Genomic DNA, 26,915 nt, shown 5'->3' on the forward strand with positions numbered 1-26,915 from the left:
AGAGAGCATTGCTAAAATGAGCATATCTTAGCTCTTAAGTGTTTGCTTTCTTTCATTTCATAATAAAGTGGATGGAATTCAATCTTACTTGAGCCAGGTAAGGGTAAGCGAAAGAAGGGGGGAGTAACACAGTGTTGGTTGTTAATATCTTATATGTTATGATAGCTATCTTCCAGCACAGGATAGGGAGGAAATAATGAGTGTTTTTACTTTTCAATAGATTCTTTCATTAGATAGAATTATCATATTGTGGAATATAAGAAGATAGAATTATCATATTGTGGAATATAAGAGCAAAAGACAAGCATATTGTGGAATATAAGAGCAAAAGAAAAGTCATCAATCATAAGAAATAGATTCCCGCCTCGCCTGTGCTTCGTATCATCAGAATTGGCGCTTGCTTTCTTATCCAGTGCTTCGTATCTGATCGCGCTATAGGGGATTCGGTACCGCAATAATAGGTCTTTCTGTCTGCCTAACAAAAGAGAAATGGCCGTAAGTCTACTTAGTTCATTCATGCTCATAAGATTCTACAAGGGCCAAGCAACTAAGCGCCAAGCAACTACGCAAGTCCTGTATACTTGACTGGTAAGAAAGAGCTGCTGTTAAGAACTGGAACACTTGTGTATGTACTATTACCTTCTCTTAGCGTGCACAGTTGCATGCTGCCTTAGGCATATATCTCTTTCTTAGTTTGTTTCAAGCTTTCCTTATAAGTTAGTTAGTTTCTTCCTTATAAGTAATATATCTCTTTCTTAGTTTGTTTCAAGCTTTCCTTATAAGTTAGTTAGTTTCTTCCTTATAAGTAATATATCTCTTTCTTAGTTTGTTTCAAGCTTTCCTTATAAGGTTAGTGTTTAGTAATGAATAAATGTTGTGTATGTTTCGTCTATAAGCAATTCTTTTGTAGTAACACGGAAAGGCAGGCAACTCTTAACCCTAACTCGTGGAAAGTGAGGCCCGCTCGGGCGGCTTCTTATTGGATTCCTAGTGTCTACTTTCACTGGTCAATCAATCTTTCTTTATTTCGTCATGGCACTAAAGAATCGATAAAGTATGTTAGCATGCATCACTCATTACTATTCGGTACTAAAGGAGATGGAAAAGCCAGTATCCGCAGAGCCAGCCTATAAAGTAGAGTAGGTCCCCTGTAGCAGATGGAAATCCAATGCGTCAGTAAGTGGTGACTTCAGCTGCTAAATAGGCACATATAGTTAACAAGTAATGTACTTCGGGTGGGAGAGCATATATTCATTCGGTACTCTCAAGGTCCAATTGGCATTCAAAGAGGTTCATCGCCTCACTTCTCCAAGCGCCGGATATTAGGATATTTAGTACTCTGATTTGGATTAGGTTAGGAACCATTTGCTGTTACCTGCATTGCGAATTCTTAGGCTAGGTTCCCGTCCCCACTTTCTCCATTTTAGGGTTAGGGTCCAAGCAACTAGGCGTGGAAAGCATATCCCTTACTCGCATTCGCCTAATCGAGCAGAAGGCCACTCGGTGATCATCCTATAACTGGCTAGAGTGAGTGTCACATTACCTATAACAGGCTAGTTTGAATGCAGTAATTAAGGGCACAGGTTTCTATGGTTCTATTTAGTCCTGATTGATGAGGGTTGTCAAAGACCGGATCTTTGCACTTCGCAACCCTATCTGAGTATGTGCTTAGTGCAAGGCCTCATAGAAGTTATAGGTCATGTATACATACGAGCTCCGGCCCTCATCTCATACAAAATCAACAAGTTAATGGATGTTCCCAGTATTTTCTTGGACCCGAGAACTTTCACCTTTGATAGATCATGGCGGTTTAGTTGGTTTGGGAAGTGTAGTTTAGACTGGGCACGTGCGTCATCAAAATGGAAAAGGTAAAGAAGAGATGGAGGCTCGAAGAGAGGAGAGCCATTTGCATCGACCGCTCCTTTAGCCATGAATACCAATAACAGTACAAGTATGGATCGCCTCTATATTGTGTGGGTGTTTCTACTATTTCTTCAAGCTATGGAAAATAATGCGTATTGTATGCCATTCTCCCATCATACTTTCGTTGGAAAACCCAACGCCAAGTCAAACAATTTGTCTCCTTTCACTTTTCGGGAGCAGAGCAGTAAAAGAATAGCAATTCTCAATAATGGAAGAGTTCTTCTGGGGATGTGACATATATCAAACCAAGGAAATACAAAGTAAGCAAATAGACGCTACAATACTCATGGAAAAAATCGACTATAAGAATGACTTACTAATGGATAAAATACACTATCAAAATGATGAAGTACAAAGTGAGCAAATATACTCTCTTCCCCATTTGAAGGAAATAACAAGATTTAGTGCGGAAATGAGGATACAGGACTGCAACAGCTTAAGCCCACTTGAGCAATTTACCATTCACCCATTAATTCTGATTCGTGGGGGCAACTATTATTTCTCATTCACAAATCCATCCTTGTCTCTGCTGCTCACTCTCGGTTTGGTCCTACTTCTGCTTTTTTTGGTTACGAAAAAGGGAGGGGGAAAGTCAGTGCCAAATGCTTGGCAATCCTTGGTAGAGCTTCTTTATGATTTCGTGCTTAACCCAGTAAACGAACAAATAGGTGGTCGAAATGTGAACCAAAAGTTTTTCCCTTGCATCTCGGTCACTTTGACTTTTTCGTTATTTTGTAATCCCCAGGGTATGATACCCTATAGTTTCACAGTTACAAGTCATTTTCTCATTACTTTGACTCTATCATTTTCTCTTGTTATAGGCATTACGATCGTTGGATTTCAAAGACATGGGCTTCATTTTTTTAGCTTCTCATTACCAGCAGGAGTCCCACTACCGTTAGCACCTTTTTTAGTACTCCTTGAGCTAATCCCTCATTGTTTTCGTGCATTAAGCTCAGGAATACGTTTATTTGCTAATATGATGGCCGGTCATAGTTCAGTGAAGATTTTAAGTGGGTCTGCTTGGACTATACTATTATTGAATAATGTATTCTATTTCATAGGAGATCCTGGTCCTTTCTTTATAGTTCTTGCATTAACCGGTCCGGAATTAGGTGTAGCTATATTACAAGCTCATGTTTCTACGATCTCAATCTGTATTTACTTGAATGATGCTACAAATCTCCATCAATATTAGTTCTTTCATAATTGAATCAAAATGAGGAGCCGGGCAACTGCTATGCTTTTGCAGCTCATTTACATTACTTGGATTGGAGAGCTATCAACTATCCTTTTGGAAGCGGATAGTATACAGTGCTAATTCTCCAAAATACATAGGAAAAGCCAACTCATCATGATATTTCCACTCCATTTTCATTACGAAGATGTCTCACGTCAGGATCCGTTGCTCAAACCGAATCACGCCAACGTTATGGAAGTTCCTGGATCGTTTGAAATCAGATTAGTACCATCAGCTGCCTTCATTATTCCATTTTCTAAGTTCGCTATGGAGATGGAGTGCGGTCAGAGATTCATACAGAAACAAAGGAGCCCTTATTTCCAAGCTGGAAAGGTCAAGTCGTTTCGATCCAATACTTTCTTGGGATCTGAAAAAGACACTGCATATGTCAGTTACTTTGAACGACAAAGCGCTCTCCGAGGGCTTGGAATGTCACATTTGATGGTCAGAATCTCGATGGTAATGTCTATATTAGATTCTAAGGTCGAAATACGGGAAAACCCCATCCAATTCTCGATGGAAACAGAGTTTTTCGAATTCTCCCCGGAACTAGAAGAGCATTTCGAGATCTTCGAGCATATTAAAGGGTTCAATGTGACTATTGTGACTTCGGCCAACACAAAAGATGAGACTTTACCATTGTGGAGCGGCTTTTTGCTAAAAGATTAAGGGGAGACTAAGTCAGATGTCGGAGAAGCGAAATATACTTGATCACAAACGTAGATTGCTTGCGGCTAAATATGAATTGAGACGAAAGCTTTATAAAGCCTTTAGTAAGGATTCCGATCTTCCATATGAGATGCGGGACAAGCTTCGTTATAAGTTGTCCATGTTGCCAAGAAATAGTGCCTTTGCACGAATAAGAAACCGATGTATTTCCACGGGTCGCCCTCGTTCCGTAGTTAAGTTCTTTCGCATTTCTCGTATTGTTTTTCGTGGATTAGCATCTCGAGGTCCTTTGATGGGCATTACAAAATCCTCTTGGTAGCACAACAAAGGTTATAGCTCCGAAGCTGGTACACAAGCAAGGGTTTTAGGTACATTACCATATGGCTCCTGACCGAAAAGACCTAATAGAGTAATCCCAACTCTCGCAGCAGAGATGATAACAGCACGGGAATCGATTGGCTCTCCACCGAATCAGACATAGACTTCAAGCTGGGTAGTACTCTTGGAAAGATAGAAGATCACCCCGTGAACAACATCTAAAGTGACGAATGGCACCACCAAGACATTATTAACAATTCTTTTTCCATTGTCAGAGAACTCTTGTTCATGTTCACGCCTACGTGCTGAGCCCACCATTTAAGTCAGAGTCTGGGAGTGGGCCCCATTACTAACACAACCAAATAGGGTTCCAAATGAGAAAGACCAATATGTTATTCGTTTCGTTGGTAGAACCTACGCTCATTTTACAATATGATAGTTGATTGACTCTCTCTCGTCCAATAAAAAGCCATAATAGTATATCCGAGAGTCAAGTCACTTTCAACACTTCTGATTCTCTCCTTTCCAAAGCTCCACAAGGCAAGCAAAATACGTCAAGTAATAGGAGTCGAAATTCCATAAGTAATAGGACATGACATACTGTAGTAGCTTGGTTTGTTCATTGGTCTTTCTTTCTTTTTGAGTTCTTTCTTAGTTTAGATGGAAATCGACGTTCTTTTCCAAAGTAGTAGGGCACTTCTTAATTCAAGGCTTTTCTTTCATAGGGTTCTCTTAATGACTAGTCGTTTGAAGCCTTAATCAATCAAGTTTCCGTTTCTTTTGCTTGGCCCGTTGCCCAGTCACAGCCTCCTTCTCGCCCAAATTGGATTAATGCAGGCAGCTTTTTTCTGATTCAGGGCGCAGCGAAGCCCATTTCTATATCAAGGCAAAGAGATCAAATAAGGGGAAGAGGAGTTTTCACGAAAGAAGATAAATGACTCTAAGGAACCAACGATTCTCTATTCTTAAACAACCCATACCCTCCACACTTAACCAGCATTTGATAAATTATCCAACTCCGAGCAATATTAGTTATTGGTGGGGTTTCGGTCCGTTAGCTGGTATTTGTTTAGTGATTCAGATAGTAACTGGCGTTTTTTTAGCTATGCATTACACACCTCATGTGGATCTAGCTTTCAACAGCGTAGAACACATTATGAGAGATGTTGAAGGTGGCTGGTTGCTCCGTTATATGCATGCTAATGGGGCAAGTATGTTTCTCATTGTGGTTCACCTTCATATTTTTCGTGGTCTATATTATGCGAGTTATTGCAGTCCTAGGGAATTTGTTCGGTGTCTCGGAGTTGTCATATTCCTATTAATGATTGTTACAGCTTTTATAGGATACGTACCACCTTGGGGTCAGATGAGCTTTTGGGGAGCTACAGTAATTACAAGCTTAGCTAGCGCCATACCAGTAGTAGGAGATACAATAGTTACTTGGCTTTGGGGTGGTTTCTCCGTGGACAATGCAACCTTAAATCGTTTTTTTAGTCTCCATTATTTACTCCCCCTTATTCTAGTAGGCGCCAGTCTTCTTCATCTGGCCGCATTGCATCAATATGGATCAAATAATCCATTGGGTGTACATTCTGAGATGGATAAAATCACTTCTTACCCATATTTTTATGTAAAGGATCTAGTAGGTCGGGTAGCTTTTGCTATCTTTTCTTCCATTTGGATTTTTTATGCTCCTAATGTTTTGGGGCATCCCGATAATTATATACCTGCTAATCCGATGTCCACCCCGCCTCATATTGTGCCGGAATGGTATTTCCTACCGATCCATGCCATTCTTCGCAGTATACCCGACAAATCCGGAGGTGTAGCCGCAATAGCACCAGTTTTTATATCTCTGTTGGCTTTACCTTTTATGAAAAATATGTTTATTCGTAGTTCCAGTTTTCGCCCGATTCACCAAGGAATCTTTTGGTTGCTTTTGGCAGATCGCTTAATACTAGGTTGGATCGGATGTAAACCAGTGGAGGCACCATTTGTGACTATTGGACAAATTCCTTCCTTTTTGTTCTTCTTGTTCTTTGCCATAACGCCCATTCTGGGACGGGTTGGAAGAGGTATTCCAGATTCTTACACGGATGCAACTTGATCAAACACCTGATCAGTGCATTTTTCTTACAACCAACAGTTTGCCATTAACGAGTCCTTTGAGTATATTACACTATGAATTTACAAGCAGATGAGTTTTAGGCCTTGTTGATAGAGGCTTAGATAGGGAGAAATCAAATACTATACTATTGTTTTGGGTGCTAGGGCTTCACTTTCCCATACGTGAAAACTTAGGACTTCAGCATAACTCACACTAACTAGAATGAATTCTCAAAGAATCTGAACTTGCATATGATAATAGATAGTAACCAGACTTCTTTGCTTACTCTATTTGTTTGCGCTGTCTGTTCTGTTCCTTAAAAAGACTGCTCTCTCTCTTCTATCTCTGGTAGACTTGACTTTGACACCACTCGTTAAGTTACCTATCTACTCTCCTTTTTGACCAATATATATCATACCTAGGGTGGGAACAATACTTATGATCTTTATCCTGATCTAGCTAATGATCTTGTAGACTAGAATTGCTGCTGACTCTGGTGCTCTATCTGTGACTGCGACTGCTGGATCTGCTCCACCTATTACTGCTGTCTCCGCTCTACCTGCTTACTTGACTCTAAAGACTCACTAACAGGCCGCGATCCGCAATAGTATAATCGATTAAGGAAAACAGCCAATACCACGTAGTACTCTCAATCAGGGGCCAAGCTACGACTAATGAACTAACTCCTACTGTTGCTCACTGAAACTACACTTTCCACTGAACCTCGAACGTCACTTTCAGAATCGATCTCACAATGTTGTACTACTTTCCTGGATGTGTTACTCGCAACTATATTAAGCCCCCTCCACTCAAGCTTGCGCGATCCTTATCCTTATTCTTGACCTTATGAAGATCAATTCTCTGATTCAACTGATCCTGACTCGGAACTTGTAGAAGCAGACGTTGCCACTTTGTATAGATTTGAGGAAATACCCAAAATCCCTTGAGAATGGAACTGCCACTGATGCGCTTTAATAACTCACTTACGCCTTAGAGCACTTGTTGCTTGAGTCACTCACTTACGCCTTAGAGCACTTGTTCTAGTTGGGGTTGTCCCTTGTCAAACAGTTAGTCTATCTGCGGAGTCTCTCGATCAAGCATTAACCGCTACATTACATGGGCTATCCGAACTCCCTTAACAAGAGACCGGAGCCTTTCTTTCGAGTCGCGGGGTCAACTCATATTATGGAAAATGACTCCATTAAGCCCCCAACAAGAGCTCCCTAAAACTGGACTCTTATACGTGCTTACGTAGCCTAGCCCGGCTAGCTTTTTATTGACTGAACCCCTCCCCTCCGTAAGAGAAACAGTAAGCTAACGACATAATTCATAGTATTCCTGTCCTGTCTTCAACTAACGGGAGTTCACAAGGGAAATAATTCTATACGAGAGTCTATCGTTCGGCAATAAAGTTCTCAAACTACCTACTATGCTGCTTCTTTCTATTCAACAAGCGCTATGCAAGAAAAGAGTAAGGCTCAGTATAGGGTTCGTCAGCTTACTTGCGCCCTTACTCCGGCAACAGATCTTTCTATTTCTTCTTCTGGAACAATACTTTATCATGCTTATGATCCAGCTTTCATCTCTTTGCTTTCCTGGCACTACGGATTATCGAACTGCGGATTCAGTTGCTTGTCGAACGTCACTTTCCTCCCCAGAGGACTAGGCGGAGGACTAACGTAAGGCAGAGTCAGCATCAGCCGGAGTAGATTCCAAGTCTGGATCTGGCTCTCCAATTCCAGTTTCGTTCGGGTGATAGCCTTCTTAAGCGGTAAGTCCAGTAGTATACGCTTGTCGGCAGTTTTCTGGTTTTGTTCTAGTAAGGGAAATAAGGCAAGGCAATTCGAGTCACCAACACCGATCAAAGTCGCTAAGGCTTCGGCAGTGGATCATTCCATTCTGCAATTCCACTATTCATTCGATTCGAGAGTCGATTCTAGCTTCCTTTATACTGTTCCTTGGAAACAGCTTATCAGCTTACTTTTGCCAACACAGCTTGACTTTATCGACACAGTAGAAATCCAATCTTGATATTGATAAGATAGAAACTCACACTATACTTGTTGAACCATTTACTGCTGCCGACTTCACCACAACATCTAGACTTCGCCCCCAAAGAGATGAGTATGCACGGCGCTTCAATTGACGACTCACTACTCGGTACTGAAGTACCATATTCTAAGTTGGGCAGCTGATGAACTTATTTATACACCTGACTTCTCATCTACTGCTGTATCTGGCTCTGCTCTAACTGCTTCCTTTAGCGCTGAATAAGGTGGTTGAGGCCTCTTTCTCGTTGTTTCAGCTCTGGTAAACTCCAATTATAGCTCATCTGCAGAGTGGGCATGAGAAAAAGGGGATTCTGCTTTCTTTCTTTTGAGGCGCAGCTTAATTCTTCAACTTTCAGAGAGGTTCTTCTTAATTCCGCAGCCCTAACTAAGTCCTAAAGTAGAGATAGTTTATTGTGTTGAAGTGGAAATAGAAGGAGGTGCTTCTTATGCGCTAAGTCCTTATTTAGTGGAGTTAAGAGAAGAAGTTAACAAGCTAGTTCCAGAGTGATTAGTTGGGTGTGAGACCTTAGAGTCCGTTTCCGCAGTCACCTTTGTTAGACCTTAGAGTAGTTTCTTTTCTGTAGTCACCTTTGTTAGACCTTAGAGTCAGTTTCCGTAGTCGTGCCGGTCAGTGATCTTCCGGGGCGGTGCACTCAATTGAAAAAAGCACTCACTGACGCTATAGGGCTCATACGAAACTTGTATAACGGTGTCTATGCCACTGCCTCTGTCCTAACCTAATTCATAGTGTTGGATTCAGCTGTCTCTGTCCTTTAGTTTTTAAAAGCAAATCCAATAAGCTTTTCTAATCAAAAGCAAATATCTCCTTAAAAGAAAAAGAAAGATCAGATAGATAAACAAAAGAAGGAAGTGAGCAAGCGCTGTAACCGAGAAAAGAGTGCATGCTCATTAGGCCCCGACCGCCCCTAGCTTTCGTAACCCGTGCTTGATGCCAAAGTTTGATACGTCGCCACCACTTCGACCCGGCACAGGCAAACAGTAGCTTCCCTTAACTAAAGCATGGAACCTCATACACCATAAGATTTTCTAAATAACATATTATCATTGTGAGGAAATCCGTTTCGACGACAGTAACAAAGTAGGAATGCTGACCCCGACTAACAAGACAGAAGGTAAATAATCGATCAATTAGATTGAAGTCCTTTTATTGAGTATTCGTTTTTGAATATGCTTGGCTTCCATTGCATCACACCTACGATAAAGAAAGGCGGGGAAGGCTTTATTAAAGAGTCAAAACAAATTGATGCAGGTCATAGTAAAAACAAACAAATTGATGCAGGCGCCACATAAATAGAAAGCATGTAAATAGAAAATGTGCACACTTAGTGAGAAAAGGAAAAAGCATGAAAACAGATCCAAACTATGAGTAAGGAACTGACTTACTGCTTGGCCCACTAAGGGTTACAGAGGAGGATGCAGTTTAGGGATGATTGCAGGAAGATGTAGTTTAGGGATGATTGCTCTTTAATCCGTCCCTTCCTTACTTCACAAAAGAACAAATTCCCTAACTCTGAGAAAGCGAGTCTTGTCTTCTTGCGCCGCTCTTCCAGAATCCATTCGGGTGGGCCAAACAAGGAAGGCCGTGGATACACCACTGAATCGGTCGGGCAGAGAGGTGGTAACCGTGAAACTCCTTTTTTTGAATCAAAAGGGATGGTCTTACTTGTTCAAGACAGAGAGCAATTCCATTGAAACCATTTACTGTCTTAAAAAACGAAGTGCTATTCTTTCTTCTCCAGCCCCTCAGGTAAAGAGCAACTATGTTATTAGGCTCAAATGCATCAGAAGCACCATTTCCTCGTGAAAACTCATATGTGACAAGTATATTATAGATAGTACTAAAGTATTATAGATAGTACTACTGAAAACCACCCATGTGAAACAGAGCTAATGGCCTGCCTGCTTTTTAGCTTGACAGATAAGGACTTCTTGAAGAGGAAGAGGCATTGCAAATCAATCTTACTGTGTACCGACCCATTAAGGATCGTTGAGTTACATTGGTTGCCTGCCGGTTGCAGATGAGATGTTGTTGACTCGGGCAGAGGCACTTCTACACCTTAAGCAGCCTTTCTATTAACCACAGGAAAGGGTAAGAAATGACAACGATTCTAATAGAGCGGGCCCCCTCTTTTCATGTCATTTGTAAGCGTAAGCGCGAAAGAATGTTGTTGTAGATAACTGTGCCACTATGAATGATTCAATTAAGATGTAATATGTTATAGATTATTCCAAATTATATCATATGTATCTCCTCCATTATAAGAAAAAGATGTAATATGTTCATAGAATAGATTATTCCAAATTATATCATATGTATCTCTTCCATTATAAGAAAAAGAAAGGGTACCGATACCCACATATAAGAAAGAATGTCGGCACCCACTAAACATATAGTATTCAATTAGAATCCAGATTAGGTAGTCCTGGCCAAGCAGACAAGTAACGACTTATATAGGCTTGGCGTCTAGTAGTTACTTGGCTCTTTGGGTTCCATTCCTGGATCCGAAGGTTTCTCAAGTAAGTAAGTCGCAATCGGTTCTTCAAATGCTTGAGTGGAAAGATAAAGATCTGAATAAGGATATTCATCAGGATTAGAATAAGCAAAAGATCATAACTGCACTTGCTCATAACTAACTACCCACTAGCTGCCCTGCCGTGAAACATTAAGTAAATATTACCCAATTTTCTACGCCCGTCTGCTTCTTTAAGTGTAAACTAAGACGACAGGAAGAGGGGATTGATTTCTGGCTGTCCTAACAAGGCAAATATCCTATAAAGAGAGGACGGGACTGCTTCCTCGTGTACAGCTATAGAATTCCCCGCTTGGATCATCGGATGAATTAACAGTTTTCCTAAGCTTGATGAATGTGCCGAAATGAGTTTTTTGTGGCGAGAAAGAGATGATTTGCTGTTTTCAGGTGCATATGAAAAGTAGGTAGGTGCCAGTCTTGGATTTTTGGTCTAGGAAAAACCGATGCGCCACGGAGAACACTTTTCCATACTAGTTATAGTCTAACGGTTTGAATTGAAAGAAAGATTCCCTTCGAAGCCTTCTTAACGCTGTAGCCCCTGAGATTCCTCGAGCTTGTAAACATTACTCTTTCCATAAAGCATTTATGAAACACTTTCCATTCGTTCTGCGAATAGCTTGGTTTTATTATTCCTTCCTAAAAGCGAGTGTGAAATGCCTTGTGTAATTTCTTTGTTGCTATACACTTAACACTAAGCAACTCCACGCCAAAAAGGTCTCGATCAAGGGCCTTCCGCCTTCTCGTGCCACAGCTCTAATCCGAATGGCTTCAACTATGAACGCAATTTCCAGTTCGAGCAAGAGCCGTTTGTTTTTCGAGAAAATCCAGAAACTAGAAAACGGATCGTCGTTAAGTCCGGCTTGCAGAACCGTCTTTCGGATAACTATAAGTGTGAGTCGGTTAGCTCCTTTTTCTGTTGCTGTAGTTGGTCGATAAACACTCCTATATTTAGTAATGAAAGACTTAATTCAGTGAGCTTGGTACCGCCTGTTCAAGGGGTTGGAGGAGATCAAACCCAAGAGAGGCCCGAGCACAACGTCTTCATGAGTTAAGTGTTCCCACCTTGGGAGCTGAGAGTCAGGCCTGCATTAGTGGAATATCCTTTACAGCCTTCCTTTATCCGACCAGACAACTATTCTAGTTCCACTTTTGATACCGGGCAGAGCAGCTAAAGTGGCTGAACCCTCTTTCTTTTGGCAGTTGCTTGCGAAGAATTTGGGTATTTACTTATCCTAGCTCAGATAGAGCACTTGAGAGAGAATTAGAATAGTAGGTTTGGATCGTAAGCACAATGGACTCGCTGCCTTATCTGTCATATAGGAATATCGATAGCGAGCAGTACCCATCGGTTGCAGCTATAATCGTTTGCAGCTAGTACCCATCGTTTGCAGCTATAAGTATAGAGCTCGTTCTTTTCTTACTTACCCGACGGTCGGAACTTTCAAAGGATTCTCCCCATCTAAAGAGCACTTCGTTCCTAATAAATGCAGACGGAAAGGTAGGTGCTGAAAGCCAGTGGAAGACTTATGTCGAGAAGAACGTAGTGGCTTGTTGGCACAGATGCCTTAATTGATCTTGTTGGCACAGATGCCTTAATTTAGAATTGAATCCATCCAATTATGCACTTAAGAGATTGACAGTCCTCCGCTCAGGCAAAGAAAAAACCTAATCTTATTATACTTATATTGGATCCAAATTGAGAATAGAACCTAAAGGTTGGTGGATCATGGTTCTACTAAGCGCCCTTCACCCCTGGTCCTTCTCATATGTCTTATACTGGAATGGCATTTTCTTAGGGTAAGTTCTTTGTCAATAAATTGGATGCCCTAAGACGTAATCAAGCCTTGCCTTTTCTTTTTGTTCTCGATCTCTTCTCTTTAGAACTTATAAATAGCACGTAAGCATGACAAAGGATGGGAGCGGTGATTGACCAGAAACATTCTGTAAAAAAAGAAAAGAGTATCTTGCTGGAATGGATTTCAAAGAGCAATCGTAAGGCCCACCAATCTAACGCCGACAAGTGGTAAGACTATCCCTCGTAAGACCGACATTCCTCATTCACTTCGAGGTGTGGCGCTAACTAGGCATTCAACGAAAACGGAATTAGTGCTTAACTGAAACTCCCCTTTAAGACTTATATACACAAGCAACAGGACTTGTTTCTTGCTATGAAGCATAAGATCAGATTGTAGGAGAAGCTCGAGCATCAAAGTCATAGTTTAGTTGCTTGTTCCGTAGCTGGTTGACTCGCTTCACTCATATATACATCTTTCTGGATTTATTAAGTACTTAGCACTGAAGAACCCCTTCCCTTACAACAGAATCACCTCTTTAAACTGAAACTTTTAGGCAATAATCATCTTCCTTCTTCAGATAGAAATCAACGTAAGCCAGAAATAGTACTTAATTCTGCCCCTACCTCTTCTTTAACTTGCACCAATGGAGCTCCCCCAGATGTGGCTTCTAAGTCTGATTGATCTAAGCACAGCAGATTCTCCTGATACTGCGGATTATCTTACTTGTGTCAACTGCACCACTACTTTACTCGGGAAAGCCTCCACCCACGGAGTCTGGACCTGTCCTGTCTTCATTCTCAATTCCAACTTTGTAAACATGAAAATAGAACCTATTTCTATACCTTATTGCTGCTTCCTTTCGCAGTGCTTCTTCTGTTGACTCATTGCTCTTTCTTCCTTAACCTTTCAGAAGTAAGCTAAGGTGAAAAAGAAGTAAGCTAAGGTGAAAAAGAAGTAAGCTAAGGCTTGAGCTACACCACTAACGCACTTAGGCTTTCGCCGACAAACTACACTCTTTCTTTGCCTTATAGCCCTTGCTTATTGAATAGAAGTACCCGTATTTAAGAAGATAAGATTTAGAGGCAGTGGTAAGAAGATAAGATTTAGAGGCAGACAGACTCACCCTTAACTCAACTACTCCGGCACAAGATGTTGCTTGTTGAATGGAGTTAGGAACCGTATACTTAAATAAAAGGACAGAAGCAGAGGCAGCACCTGTAGAAAGGAATTGAGGCACAGGAAGCTCCAATCCAAAGCTAACAGGTGGAACTCCCTAATGCTATTGTTCCAGAAGCCCTTTCCAAATCTAATATATGTCTCTTAGCAAGTTGTGCTCCAGCGGTCCAATAGTTTACCTTATTGCGGGAAGCAAGGCAAAGAATCAAGTACTTGTTTTGAAGCCTTTAGTAGCAGGTGCTTGTGTTGGAACGGTAATTGGCTTGGCTCCGAGTGTCATCCCTAGTTTCATCAGTTTTCCTATATATAGAGAAGAGAGAATTAAGTAGACTTTCCTATACAGTGTAAGTAGACGGGAAAGATGAGTAGTTTCCGAGTACTTTTCTGCAACAACTAGCGGCACTGCCGTTCCTATAGCTCGCTACCGTTTTAGCTCAGGCTCCTCCGCCCAGAACACATCTATTGTAATAACTTTGTTATATATATTACTTTTGCTACCGCTCAACGTCTTGCGCCGTTGTTTGGTTAGTAGTGTCTTGGCGATCGGCTTGGCGAACACAGGAATTGTTATAACTGCGTTATAACATACTATTGTTGCTGCCGTACAACGGCTTGCGCCGTTGCTTGTCTATCCGTTCCTTGGCGGCTTGTCCCCTCCTAAATGAGATCTTTTCTTTATATATGATGAAACTCACTCGGGTCGGGGTTCACTCATCGGTCAGAATGCAACCAGGTAGTCACAGGTATAGATGGGTATTGAACAGTGGAGGGCGAAGTAAGAATGTCCCTAAGCAGTCTAAGAATCAAACTCATAAGACAGAGGCCAAGCACTAACAACCGGAACCATTGAACCAACTAACGGAATGCAACCCATGAATCCAAGCCTTAACCCGGTGCTACTAGGACTTAAACAGTGCCCTACTATGTTAGGTATTGGTACTAAGGCTGATGTGGTAGATGCTAGGTATTGGTTTGTAGCTGGGCAGACTGATCTAAGGTAGTCAGTATGGGACTGGCTCTGAGTTAGAGACTTAACCTAGTGGTACTCAGACTTAAAAACAGTTCTGCACTAACAAGACTGAAACTAAGGTTGGAAAGCTGGGTTTAGCTACAGCAACTGGTACTTTTACTGGTAGATCAGCAACTCCAAGTCCTGTGTTCGGGTAACTCAATCTATTCTATTCTTTCAAGTAAAGGCGCTTGGGTAACTCTCCTCAATGGTGGCAGGGAACAGCCCAAACAATCATATCGTCGTCTGCGGACTCGGGAACAGCCCAAACAATCATATAAGGTATTAGAGCAAAAGGTCAAAGAGATGAGGCTGAGGCTTCTGATCCAACTCCTTATCCGGTTTATGTAGCAGACTTTCACACTCCCCTTGAAAGAACCGCGAAAACAATACTTGGCAGGAGAAAAGTAGTCAATTAAGCAAGTTGTATAACCCATGTGTGAAGCAAGTAGTCAATAGATAAGTCGACTGTAGTTGCCTGTTCCCCGAAACACCCATAAATAAGCATTAGCACAAGTATAAGCCATAAGATAAGGGAGTCTTGTATATAACTAAGAAGCGGGTTATTATTGAATCAGAGGATTGATCTTCAGAAGGATAAAGAGAATCATCATCATCAGAAGAAGCAAGGGTTAAGATATTCCTGCCACCAGTTGCACCTTAGCTAGTTTAGCGTAAGAGAAATTCATTAGCTGACCCTATTAAGTAAGTCGGAAACCAGAACTCCACAAACAAGAACAATGAACTTTAGGGCTGGACTACCTTTCTTATGAGACCCCTCTGGCTACTTAGTGAAATTCTTGGATTGACTGTTTTCATTCCTTCAATTGACTAGCGGACCTGGTGAAGTCTAGTAGTTGCCTGCCCCTAGTAGTCCAGTGAGAGTGATAGCTCAATGTAATCGACCCTTTGTTTCATATCCCGAGTGGAGTCTGGTTAGAAGTAAGAGAAGATACCCGAGTGGAGTCTTAAGTGGACAAGTAGGAGAAGAGGATGTAGCTAAGTTGACAGCCCCAACAAGTAGTATCAGTAGGAGTATCGGAGTAAGTTGTATAAGTAGGAGTGAGGGCAAGAAGAGAAGATATTACTCGCGCCCTAAGTTGTAGAGACAGGAGAGGTTCGAGTGTTGCAGTAACAGAATCATAGGATTGATCCGCGCTAAGGGAGTTTCTAGTGTCAATTCCTGGACTACTATCAGTAGAAGTTGAATACGAGTCATAGAGGGAAAAAGCCAAAGCCGAGGATCAATATCTAGTAGAGCTCTTTTATAATGTCCTGTTCGAGCAGTTCCTGTGTTCGGCGGCAGGAGCCCCGGTAGAGCAAGGCAAGTGTCTGAGAGAAAAGGTAGTAAGAACGAAGGAGGAGCTAAAGAATCAAAGTATGGAGTTCCGAGAAGTTGACACTAAAGAAAGAGTGGAATTCCTTGGTTTGGGGGTTTTGGGGGTGACTTCCCTTGCCCACCTGTCCCATGGCTACTTAGGGAAATTCCCCTTAGTCCCACTGCAAGGGTTCCAGCAGAGTTAATTAAGTACAACACGAGTAACAGAACGAGAGAAGAGAGAGGCATACTCTCACTAAGCTTGGAGCTATGAAGTAAGGCTCGGCATGAACACCAGCAATACGCATTTTATTACACAACGAGCAAGGCCGGATTTACTGAGTCCGCAAAGTCACTACTAGACAAGACAATAGGCAAGTCGAACAAAAGTACTATCTTATCCATTTGCTATGAGCCAAGTCACCACTAGAGCAAGAAATCAGAATGGAATTGGAAGTTTCATAGGAGTCCTGAGTATGTTGTTATATGAAATACAAAATAGGAGTTAATGGAGTTATATTCACAAAATAGGAGTTAATGGAGTTATATTCATAAGATAAGATAAGAATTCCACTCAGAGGTGAGCTAGAGAGGTGAGCTAGTCGGAAAGTGGTAATTCCAGAATGAGTTTACAGAGCGAACACTAGCTGCAGGAGCTTCAGAACCATACCAGAGTCGAGAGAGGCGAATGCAGTTAAGAGTTGACAGAGCCGAGCCTGTTGTTGGTGACTATCGATCAGGTGTTTCATCCTATCTAGTAGTAGCCAGCTAAAGCTGCCCTTAATTAAGTCGGTATCGGATAAGAGCCCTTATATTAAGTTGGCTCAATTTGAACTCGTTGCCATAGCCCGGGTATCCAGTAGTTTAGAGTTGATAGTTGCATTCTGTGTTTCATCTGTCTTAGTTGCGAGAGGAGAGGAACTCTTTATTAGTTGACAGAGGAGAGAGAGGCAATAAAGTCATACTGATAGGTCGTTTCGGGTGCTCAAACAAAAGAAGTAGGGCCCTTTTAGTAAGTTGTTCCTATTGCCTATCAAACATGCCCATAAAACACATGCCCGAGCCTTGTTTCTATTGATAGGAAAACAGAAGGAGGGGCTTGCCGCGTAACTTACATAGTTCCTTGGCCGGTATTCCACTTGGGATGAAGACTAGATAACTCGCGAACAGGGGCAGGCTTGAAGCACCTTACTTTCTTGCTTGTTCGGATGGGACCTTACTTTCTTGCTTGTTAGGATGGGTATGATAGTAGCCTGCTGCTTTGCAGTTGTTATTCTGACAGTTTCGTTTGATGCCTTGGCCCTTAGTGCCTTGGCTCATAGCAATTCCAGTCTTGGTCTTGTTCCAGTCCATCTCCTGCTTCGGTATCAAAGCCAGTAAGTACTTGACCTCGCATCAAAGCCGATACTTGATTCTGAAACGACTAGTGGCATTAGTTTCATCCTGGTAGTAGGAGTCGCGTAAGGGAAGGGAGTTTACAGTTCAATTGATTGAGTAGTTTCAAGTCGAGGTAGTCAATTCCATTCTATAGTTTGCTTTCCAGAGTTAACCTGTGTTCGTACCCGGGTTTTAGTGACAGTGACTAGGCTGGCAATCGGTCCCTTTGTTACAGTACGATGACTCCCCCTTCCTTAGCTTCAAAACAGCTTACTGCTTCAGTTATTGGGAGCCTGCAGCTGGGCTTGTGGAATGAAGTGACTAGGGGTCGGGCTTGTTTCATTACTTGTTTACTGACTTGGGTAGTCAAAAGAGATTACTTACTTGTGCCGGGTGGGTGTGCTTATTGCCTAGTTAAGGGGTAGGCTGACTTACTCGGGTAGTGTCGTTTACTGACTTTGTGGTTCCTGCACTGATCTGGTTTACTGACTTAGTTGACAGAGCTCGGGTCTATTGGAGGTTGGGTCGGAATACAGATGCTGAATGAACTGTTCTGGTTTAATCATATCTTAGAGAATAGCCTGGCTGGCTGGCAGGGTGAAGGTCAGAAGAGAGTACTGTACTGGCCGGGTAGAATCCCAAGTCTGGTTTCGGGTGCTCAAACAAAAGAAAGGACGTCGCTTTTCCTCAAACGCCAGCCGTGGTATAATCTTTTCACCCAAGTTACGTGCATACTGAAACTCTTCACTGAAATAAACACCAACTAATTCCCCGGTTGGAAAGATTAGAGTGTTCTTCTCTCGAAAAGGGCTTCTTGATAGTATTCGGACAGACTACATATGCCTCAATAAATCCAAATAAGTCGGACAATTTATGGTCTTCCAAGTTGTTACCATGCCATTTAGGCGCCCGGCGTAGAACGGGTTTGCATGACAAATGGATATAGGGAGTTCACGTCAAAATATAATAGAATCTATATCAAGTCTTTCCATGTGGGATATACACATCAGCATGGCCTCCATAGTACCCAAGACGAATGAATGTATCTTCGTTCAAATATAGGAAAACTAAGAGGATCGGAATAGTTCATACGAGAAATGCGCATAGCTAGCGCGGACAATGTCATGCAATCCTAGATATACACTTTGTACTGAGAAAAATCCATCTATTGAGCCTTCAGCATAACACCACCTAAGAGACGAATATCCTGTTTCATATAATACAAGTGCTGGAAGCGCTTATTCAGATTCTCCACCTTTCACTTGATTATGGTCGATGGAGCCTTTATAACCACATTGAGGACAATAAATAAGTCTTTGCCAATACAAAGAGATTCTTAGGGAGCAGAGTTATTGAATCTCTTAGACGAAAGGCCCCTTGATTTCCCCGATACACTTTGAACTCACACTCATTATTGTTCCTGGATAAGAGGTTGGATGGCACCATAATAAACAACATATTTCATAATCAAAATACCATCGAATCGTGAGAAGTTATGAAAGTCAACTGTGTGACAATCTTAGTAGTAGAAGCAACCACTTCTAAACGCTCTAGAAAGTGGAACAACATGAGATTGATTACTCTTTGTCTTCCAATTCTAGTATTAACGATGCGTGATCTTCACTTCAATATGTTCAAATGGAATAATCAGGGCCAAGCGTATACTACAAAAACCCTTAATGTAGTGGTCCAGATCGCACAACTACTCCTGGAGTCTACGTTGCTTGGCCTAAGCTTGGCTCTATGCTTTTGTATACTAAGCTTGGTGGACTTGATTAATTATTTCTCTTATTATAGCTCTTTATGTAGTAGTGGATTTCTTTTACTACTGAGTGAGGAGTTATGAGTTAGTGGATTTCTTTTACTACTGAGTGAGGAGTTATGAGTTAGTTTCATTGAATCTGTTTGTCGACTTTCCAGTTATTGCTACCAATGTGTGTGTACTGAGTCAAGGGCAGTAGAACTAACGCAGTTACTTGGCCCCGTTGCTATTCAAAAACCCGTGTTTTGGTGACTCGAGTTCAGTCAGCTGCCCCTGTTCCAGTTAGAAAGATAAGAATTCCACTATGAAGTAACAGCCTTAAAGCCCCGAGTAGCAGAAGAGAAAGATGGTCAAGGCTTTGATACCGAAGCCAGAGAAGGAGAAGAGCCAGACTTCATCTTAGTAGCTGATGTCACCCGTATTCTAATCACTAAGGTAACTAAGGCCAGAAGATGAAAAGATATGATCTATTTTATTGAAATATGAAGCTCAATTGTTGTAGACACTCGAAAGCCTGTTACATCATTAGAGAAGAGAGTCCGAGAGTCAGCGTTTAAGTGGAAAGGAACTGTTAAAGCTTATTATGCTTATCTTATGCAATTCGATTCAATCGATCAAGAGAAAGATACAATGCACTCAAAGCCTAAGTCAGAAATCACCTCTCCGGCAGTTTCGCTCATCTATCGCCTTTATCGGTCGAGCTCTCATCCAGAATATTTCCCCCACTTATTAGTCTAGGTCAACAAGCAAATAAACAAGCAAGGAAAGCCTGACTCGAGGCTGGCCCAACCCTATGATCGAATACCGGACGGTACATAGACCTGAAGAGTGCCTTTTCACTGAATTCCTGTGTGGAGTGAACCTAATCAAAATGAATTGAATGCTACTAGCTACTACTACTAATAATAAGAATCTAAGTGTGGAACCGGACTCCTTACTCCTGAGAACTCTGCTAGGCACAAAACAAGTTGCACTCAGCTATGCAACGCTATCTCTAGGCAAAGAGTACAGAATTATTGACTTTCGCACCACTCACTACAGCTTCAAGAACTCCGTTAGCCCCGTTGCTTCTTCCGTTGCTTGTTGAATTGCTCTTTATAACAATAATGAAGATAGCGTTCATTGTATAGAATAAATGAACTTTACGGAGCATTGCTTCAAAACAGCTTCTGCTTACCGCTGGCTTCTCCAAAGAACTGCTTCCTGCGCATCAACAACACTTTAAGAACCAACAACAAAGATCAAGCCAAGAACTGAATCCAGAGATGCTTCACACACCGATCCGTTGTTACATGAGTATTAGATTCGATCAGATCTCGTCGACTTAATTCACACGGAAGATTCAGTTGCTTCGGCTTCGACTCCTTACTTCAGAGCCAATAACTTCTCTAGTATATCAAATATTCCTCACTACAGCAAAGGAGAACACATTAGGTGGTTTGCCCGGAACAAGGGCGTGAACTCAACTCTCACAGGCAAATAATAGAATGGATTTCACTCCTGAATTGGTACACTTATGGTCCTTACGCGAGCCCATTAATCACCGATGTCGGCATATGAACAAACCCTGCCCCCTTACTTTATTATACTATAGCTAATGTTAGATGCTGGTATAGAATCAAAGTCGAGTGGAACAGTAACCGCTTTTTCTCCTGTTTTGCATTCTGCTTTTGGATACTTGATTTCTTCCAATCCATCTTATATGCCTCTGATCCCGATCTTTTCAACTGCTTTTGCTGAAGATCTTCGCTTTTTTTGTGATTTCTAATTGATTGTCTTCCCCGACCCTACCTCCCCTAAGGCTACAAATACTTCTTAAACAGAAGCTTACCTCTAACAGGAACTGGGCTCTAATCTACCTATGTAAACTAACTACTACTAATTCAACTTGACCACTGCACTACTATCGGTAGGCTTGCTTACTCTATAGTCTCTCGGGCAATCGGTGGGCTTCCTTCTTCTGGACTTCCTTCTTCTTCTCTGAGCCTACCCTGCTCCATTCTGGTTGGTAGCAGCTATAGCCTGCCTAGCTCGGGTTGAAGTCTGATTAGCTGTTGTCTCAGTCTGGTTGTTAGTTGTCTTAGGTACTATAGATCTGGTTTCAATTCTGGTTGTTGCTGGGTGAAGTCTGCCTAGGAGTCGTTTGAGTCTTGATGTTAGGTGTTATAGCCTGGTAGTTGGGTGTCGAGGTCCGGTTGTTAGTGCTATCAGGTTTGTTTCGTTGGCACTGCTTTAAGGCTTGGATTGACTGGTTTAAGGCTTAGAGATACACTGGTTCGGTTCTGTTCTGGTAGTTACTATATGAAGACTGGTCGGCAACTGAGTGAAGGCTTGTTGGCACTGGCTTAAGTCTTGGATTAACTGCTTTCAATCTGGTAGGTAGTAGCTAGAGCCTCGGAGTTACTGGTTGAAGGCTGTTACCCACCAGTGTCAGGCTTGGAAGCACTAGTGGAAGTCTGAGCATCCACCGCATCAGCCTTGGAGTTAGTGCTTGAAGGCTGCTCCTCACTAGCTACATCCTCCCACCGACCAGTCGCATCCTGTCACTCCCGAGTTTGAGTCTATCATTCCCTTGGTTCATTCTGTGACTCCCGGGTTTGATAGCAATTCATAACTTCCAGTAGAGAGGTCGGGTAGGGGTTCAGTTCACACTTATAAGAGTTAGGGTCGGGCTTTCCCCTTGTATCCGAGTTCGGGGGCAGGTAAAGATGCCGATAACCCTTCTTGTCTTTAAGCTAGTATACAAGTTACAGCAGAAGATGTATTATAGAATAAGGATCATTCCGCGGAGCCAGATCCACCGGTAGCAATCGGTTTTGAATGAGTTAATCACGGTGCAGTAGCTCCTTCCCTTGTCGACGAGAGAGGTGCTTCTAAAATCCTAAGTCCTTCAGTATCATCTCTTTGTGTGCCAGTTAGGTCTACTCGATCAGAAGCTAGATCCTGTGAGGAAGCAGTTCTCAAGTCATCTGTGTTGTCAACTCGAGAATCAGCTGTTTTAAGTCTGGTTTCGGGTGCTCAAACAAAAGAAGTAGGGTCGGAATACAGATGCAGAATTCACAGTTCTGGTTTAATCATATCTTAGAGAATAGCCCGATGAATCAATTTAGAAAAGAACAAAAAAAGCAGAAGACTCGAGAGCATTTTCAAGTACTCACTAAGTATACCCACAGTAGCAAAAAACATAGTCTAATTTTCACTCTCTTTATATAGGAGACCATCGGATTGCCCCCCGCTGACGCGCTACATTAGTGGTTACTTGCGAAAGGGGTCGAGCCCGATTCCATTTAGGAAAGAAAAGAGGAGCGGACATGCGACTAAACTCTCCACTAAAGTTGGCTCCAACGAAAAAGAGAAAGGGCAGTATGGACTCAACTCTCAAAAGAATGGTTCATCTTTTGGTCGGGAGTCTTTTTAGGAATATGGGGTTGCCCGGCCGGCCGATATAGGCTCAAGAGAATCCAATCGTTTTGTTCTGATCTCAACGTCTCTAACACTGCTGGGATTACTGTGTATTCTTGAAAAACCACCATACATATTAGATTCATTACCATTTTCCATTAGACTCTTTTATTGAATGACCCAACTATTTAGTGTATAAAGCAAACACATATAAGTATACAAAATGTATTAATAAGGAATATGATCATTGGGCATCTATTGAATGAAAGGTAGGAAAGAACTGATAAGAGTATATAAGTATTAATAAGGCATTGGACATCTATTGTGAAAGGCAGGAAAGAATGGACTATTCACTGTAAGAAGAAACTCCGCTTGGCTGTTTCCACCGCCTGTCTAGACCAGAGACCCTATTGAGAGTTGAAGAGAACTCATCTTCTTTCTTTTTGGATAGTGGATTCTCCAATTCCAATAAAATAGAAAGTTAGCAATTGGCACTTTTCGGAGATAGGAGAAAGTGATCTTGAATTCTAGGAGTCCAGAGTCTAAAGCTATCTTGAATTCTAGGAGTGCTCTCCCAAGGAGAAAGTGATCTTGAATTCTAGGAGTCCAGAAGAGTCTAAAGTGGAAATCCCTCTATCTGTCCTTTATTAGAGTTATGAGAGGAGCCTATGCCTCTATCTGTCCTTTCCCGAGTAGAGTCTCAAGTTTGGTATGAAGCGTGGGCTCTCTCTTCCCTAAACCTAAAGAGCAAATAGACGAGCGAGCTTCTTTCTTCTCGAAAGGGGAAGGATCCATCCGTTTCTGAGTATCCCCTGTCCTGTCCTTGAAGTCTGAGTATTGCTTGCTGGCCAATAATCAAATAAAGTCAAAGAAATCACAGAAAAAGCTTTATGAATACTATCTGCTGCTGTATTTCTATCTCTATCATTAATCCATTTCACCTTTTGGCCTTCACCCACGATTAATGAAAATATGAATCTGTCTAGTAATAGCAATCCAATGGTTATGAAGACTCAAGAGCTATTTATCCTCCTGATCAGACAAACCCGTAGTGGCCTCCTTCTTTTTCGAATATATTAATTTGGACTTATAGGAGGTTAGAATAGATGTCCTCCAAAGGGGACCAAGACAGTTCTCTAGTTGGATAAGACATATCTCAGGCCTTTATGATTGGAAGACAAAATCATGCGGAAAGCGGTTTTGATCTGTGCTCCAATATCAACCATATAATTCCATTGAAAACAGATTCATATTCCGTCCTCCAACTAAGAAATAGAATAAGGTTTACTAATTATTGGTTTTTGAGATCCGCGAATAGCAAGAGAGAGTGGACAATGATCAGAACAAAGAAAGACGAGGTGGGTGCAAAACCGTAGAAAACCCAAACACATTTTACCAACTAAGCATTAGCAGTTAAGACGAGTAGCATTACTTCTCTATTCTTATTAGAACCTATCAAATAACATAACATAAGCTCTTATATATGGTTAACTATTCAAACCGAGATCATGTAACCCGGCAGCAAGTAAAATAACCAAATAAGGAACTTCCAGTGTTAACAGAATGGTTAGCCGTAAAAGGCGCCTCGTTTCTCTTCCGGATTTAGAACACAATGGAAATCGCCCACACCAAGGAGCATCAATAAAATAAGTATAAGCCCATAAGAATCCCCTTTCCTTTAGATCAGAAAAATCATAGCACAAGTATTAGAGAAAGAAGATAATAGCAACAAGTATTAGATAAGCTATTGAAGGAAGCCATGGTTATGAATAATGAAAAGATGGGTATTAATACCATTAGATGTATGGAACGAAATGACCATGCATGTATGGAACGAAATCACCTGAGCGTTTAGTGGAGTCCCACCAACCAAGACCAATTCCCCCTACTGATCCAGAAGCGGATTGAGCAGAACATTTCCAGTGCCGACCCATGCATTTGATAGTGTTGCTGGCTTGTTCCTCCGACAAGTAAGTCTCCTGCAACCAAACAAGAGATGATTTCAATCGTTTTGGGATATTATCAGAATTCTATCTCTGACAATCTGCCTTCGTAGGTCCTCTGCAATTCCAGCTAATCAAATTCATTCAGAGGAAAGAAGATGCCTAGTAGGGTTAGGAAAGACTCCCGAACCTCATTTTAGGCTTCAGCTAGGGATGATTCCACAGCTTTGTTTTTCGATTGGACAGCTTTCGAGCCCGGCGCGTCCGTAGATGCCATAGCTTTGAACCTTATGTTACCAATAGCTTTGGTTACTCTAAGATCATTTGGTAGTGCAGACTCCCTCCAAGTCTTCATCATCCGGATGTTCTCTAGATGAAAACTAGGTATAAGTGCTTGAATTCGCATCAGCCTTCCCAAACTCTATTGGAAAAAGGTTTCTCACCAGGCGTCGGCATAGGAATCCTTACTTATTGTAGACAAGATATTCTCGTCGGGTTCCTATCAGGGCAATCCGTTAGTTTATTACCAATGCACCCAACCCACACTTGAAGCATACTGCCGGGAGTTTCTCATAGATAGTCAAAAGAAACACTTGGGAAATTCCTGACATTGGTTTCCCGATCCGCTTTAGCAGTTTCGAAGGATCAATTTCGATACAAATTAGGACAAAAACCGGCTCAAAGGTAATCGAGCTGTTGTCCATACTGAGAGGTTTACCAAGTCAAGTATAGAAGCAATGTGGTTCCAATATTCAAAACCGAGGAACTTGTACTCAGCAGAATTCCATTTGGAAATCATTGGTGGAAAATGAGGCCAGGACAAAATGTTGTCTTTATCTTCTTATCGACGATGGGGGAAATCTGTTAAGATATAGACTGCCTCTTCTTCTGAAGCAAATCGGAAGAGAAAGAAAGAAAGAACCCGAACTCTTGCCATGTCTACCACAATGGAGTGGGGTTGGGTAGTAGCCAGAGGGTCTTAATCGATGGATGTCCAGATTACATCAAGAGGTGGGGGCTACTCTAAGAAATCTACCCACAAGTAATAAGGTCCATGACCGTCGCCATTCCGCCAATGAATCTTCCTATTTTATGTAAAACATCTTAAGACGCTCTCTGTATTCTATTTATTGTGGAGAAGTGGACAAAAACATACCATCCGAAAGGTGTTGAATGGCCTTTCCGGCAATCACCTGTGCCCAGGAAACGCTTTGCTAAGTTCCCCTAGTGAAGGAAGAAAGTTTGTTGCGTCGCCGAAATATAGAGGTTTCGCTGCACGCTTAAAGACCGGATCAGGGGATGAAGGAGCACCGCTCATAGACGCCCCCGCACCCATTATAGAGAATAACCCTTTCCAAACACCGCAGAGACAACTCCAATTATATCAATCAATCCAATTGTTTAGCCCCTCCTATCCTTTGACTTGTTTGTGACTTTCTTACTCAAGCCAAGAAACTACTAATTGGAATAGATCCTCAGGGTACATCCGAAGCGAATAAAAGGCTGGATCAATAAAAGCTTGGATTCCTTCCCTAAGTCATCCTTGGATTCCTTCCCTAAGTAATCAATCAATAATAAAGCCTGAGAGATATGGGTTCAACGGTAGCCCTCTCGCTAACCCCCCAAAAGGAGAAAGGCAACTTCGACTTGGTAACCAGGATGCACTCGTTGTGTGCAGGCCTAGACTGAGAGAATCCAGCCAAAGCCTTGTAAACTGCCCTCCCGTGAAAGAGTTGTAACCCGACAGAAACAACAGGATGTTTTGGATGTACTGCCATTAGTCCAAAAGGGTGATGCGAGTTAAGCAAAGAGCGGATAGAGATCGGAGACAGATCTTTTTCCAGCGATTGAACCCGAAATTGGAAAATTCCGCACTGCCGGGAAATTCGATATTATTGAGAAGATATATCCACCCCTAATTCTTTACCTGATGAAATCCTTGACTCCGTACCTGTTCAAAGCATCGGCCTGGGTACACTTGTTCTGCACAGTACCAAACCAAAACATGATAAGGCAAAAAACAGAGGGAAAGAGGATAGATAGCCGAGAGGTTGTCCAGCCGTAAAGTCAAACTGACCTTAGACCTAGCGGATTTCACCCAGGGAACCTAAAATATGTTATAAGCAAGTGCCGAATTAACAACACTTGACGCGAACGACCGCCTGTAATAGAATTATGTACTGCCTAGCCTCGAAGAGAAGCAACAATGGCCATCGGTCCGTTGACGACTTAAAGTAGGAGCTAGAACTCTTCGCCCACTAACCGATCAAGA

The 26,915-nt window shown here is 41.9% G+C and overlaps 3 protein-coding genes across 3 annotated transcripts; all 3 read left to right on the forward strand.

Annotated features, from left to right (window-relative positions):
• The first annotated feature begins 2,131 nt into the window (after positions 1–2,131).
• LOC135671645 (ATP synthase subunit a-like) lies at positions 2,132–3,153 on the forward strand. The gene has a single exon (XM_065179876.1). The coding sequence runs from the start codon at positions 2,132–2,134 to the stop codon at positions 3,119–3,121; it is 990 nt and encodes a 329-aa protein (XP_065035948.1). The 3' UTR covers positions 3,122–3,153.
• A 122-nt stretch (positions 3,154–3,275) lies between these two features.
• LOC135671646 (large ribosomal subunit protein uL5m-like) lies at positions 3,276–6,355 on the forward strand. Its single transcript, XM_065179877.1, has one exon. The coding sequence runs from the start codon at positions 3,278–3,280 to the stop codon at positions 3,830–3,832; it is 555 nt and encodes a 184-aa protein (XP_065035949.1). The 5' UTR covers positions 3,276–3,277; the 3' UTR covers positions 3,833–6,355.
• Positions 3,849–6,355, forward strand: LOC103973626 (small ribosomal subunit protein uS14m). Its single transcript, XM_009388253.3, has one exon. It carries the CDS (start codon positions 3,849–3,851, stop codon positions 4,149–4,151), a length of 303 nt encoding a protein of 100 aa, XP_009386528.2. The 3' UTR covers positions 4,152–6,355.
• Positions 6,356–26,915: the final 20,560 nt, after the last annotated feature.

Source organism: Musa acuminata, unplaced genomic scaffold, assembly GCF_036884655.1.
Source record: "Musa acuminata AAA Group cultivar baxijiao unplaced genomic scaffold, Cavendish_Baxijiao_AAA HiC_scaffold_1146, whole genome shotgun sequence".
Taxonomy (NCBI): Eukaryota; Viridiplantae; Streptophyta; class Magnoliopsida; order Zingiberales; family Musaceae; genus Musa; species Musa acuminata.

What these genes read in the sequence shown, in the direction of transcription:
- LOC135671645 (XM_065179876.1), top strand. Translation starts at nt 2,132, where the DNA reads ATGGAAGAGTTCTTCTGGGGATGTGACATATATCAAACCAAGGAAATA.
- LOC103973626 (XM_009388253.3), top strand. Translation starts at nt 3,849, where the DNA reads ATGTCGGAGAAGCGAAATATACTTGATCACAAACGTAGATTGCTTGCG.
- LOC135671646 (XM_065179877.1), top strand. Translation starts at nt 3,278, where the DNA reads ATGATATTTCCACTCCATTTTCATTACGAAGATGTCTCACGTCAGGAT.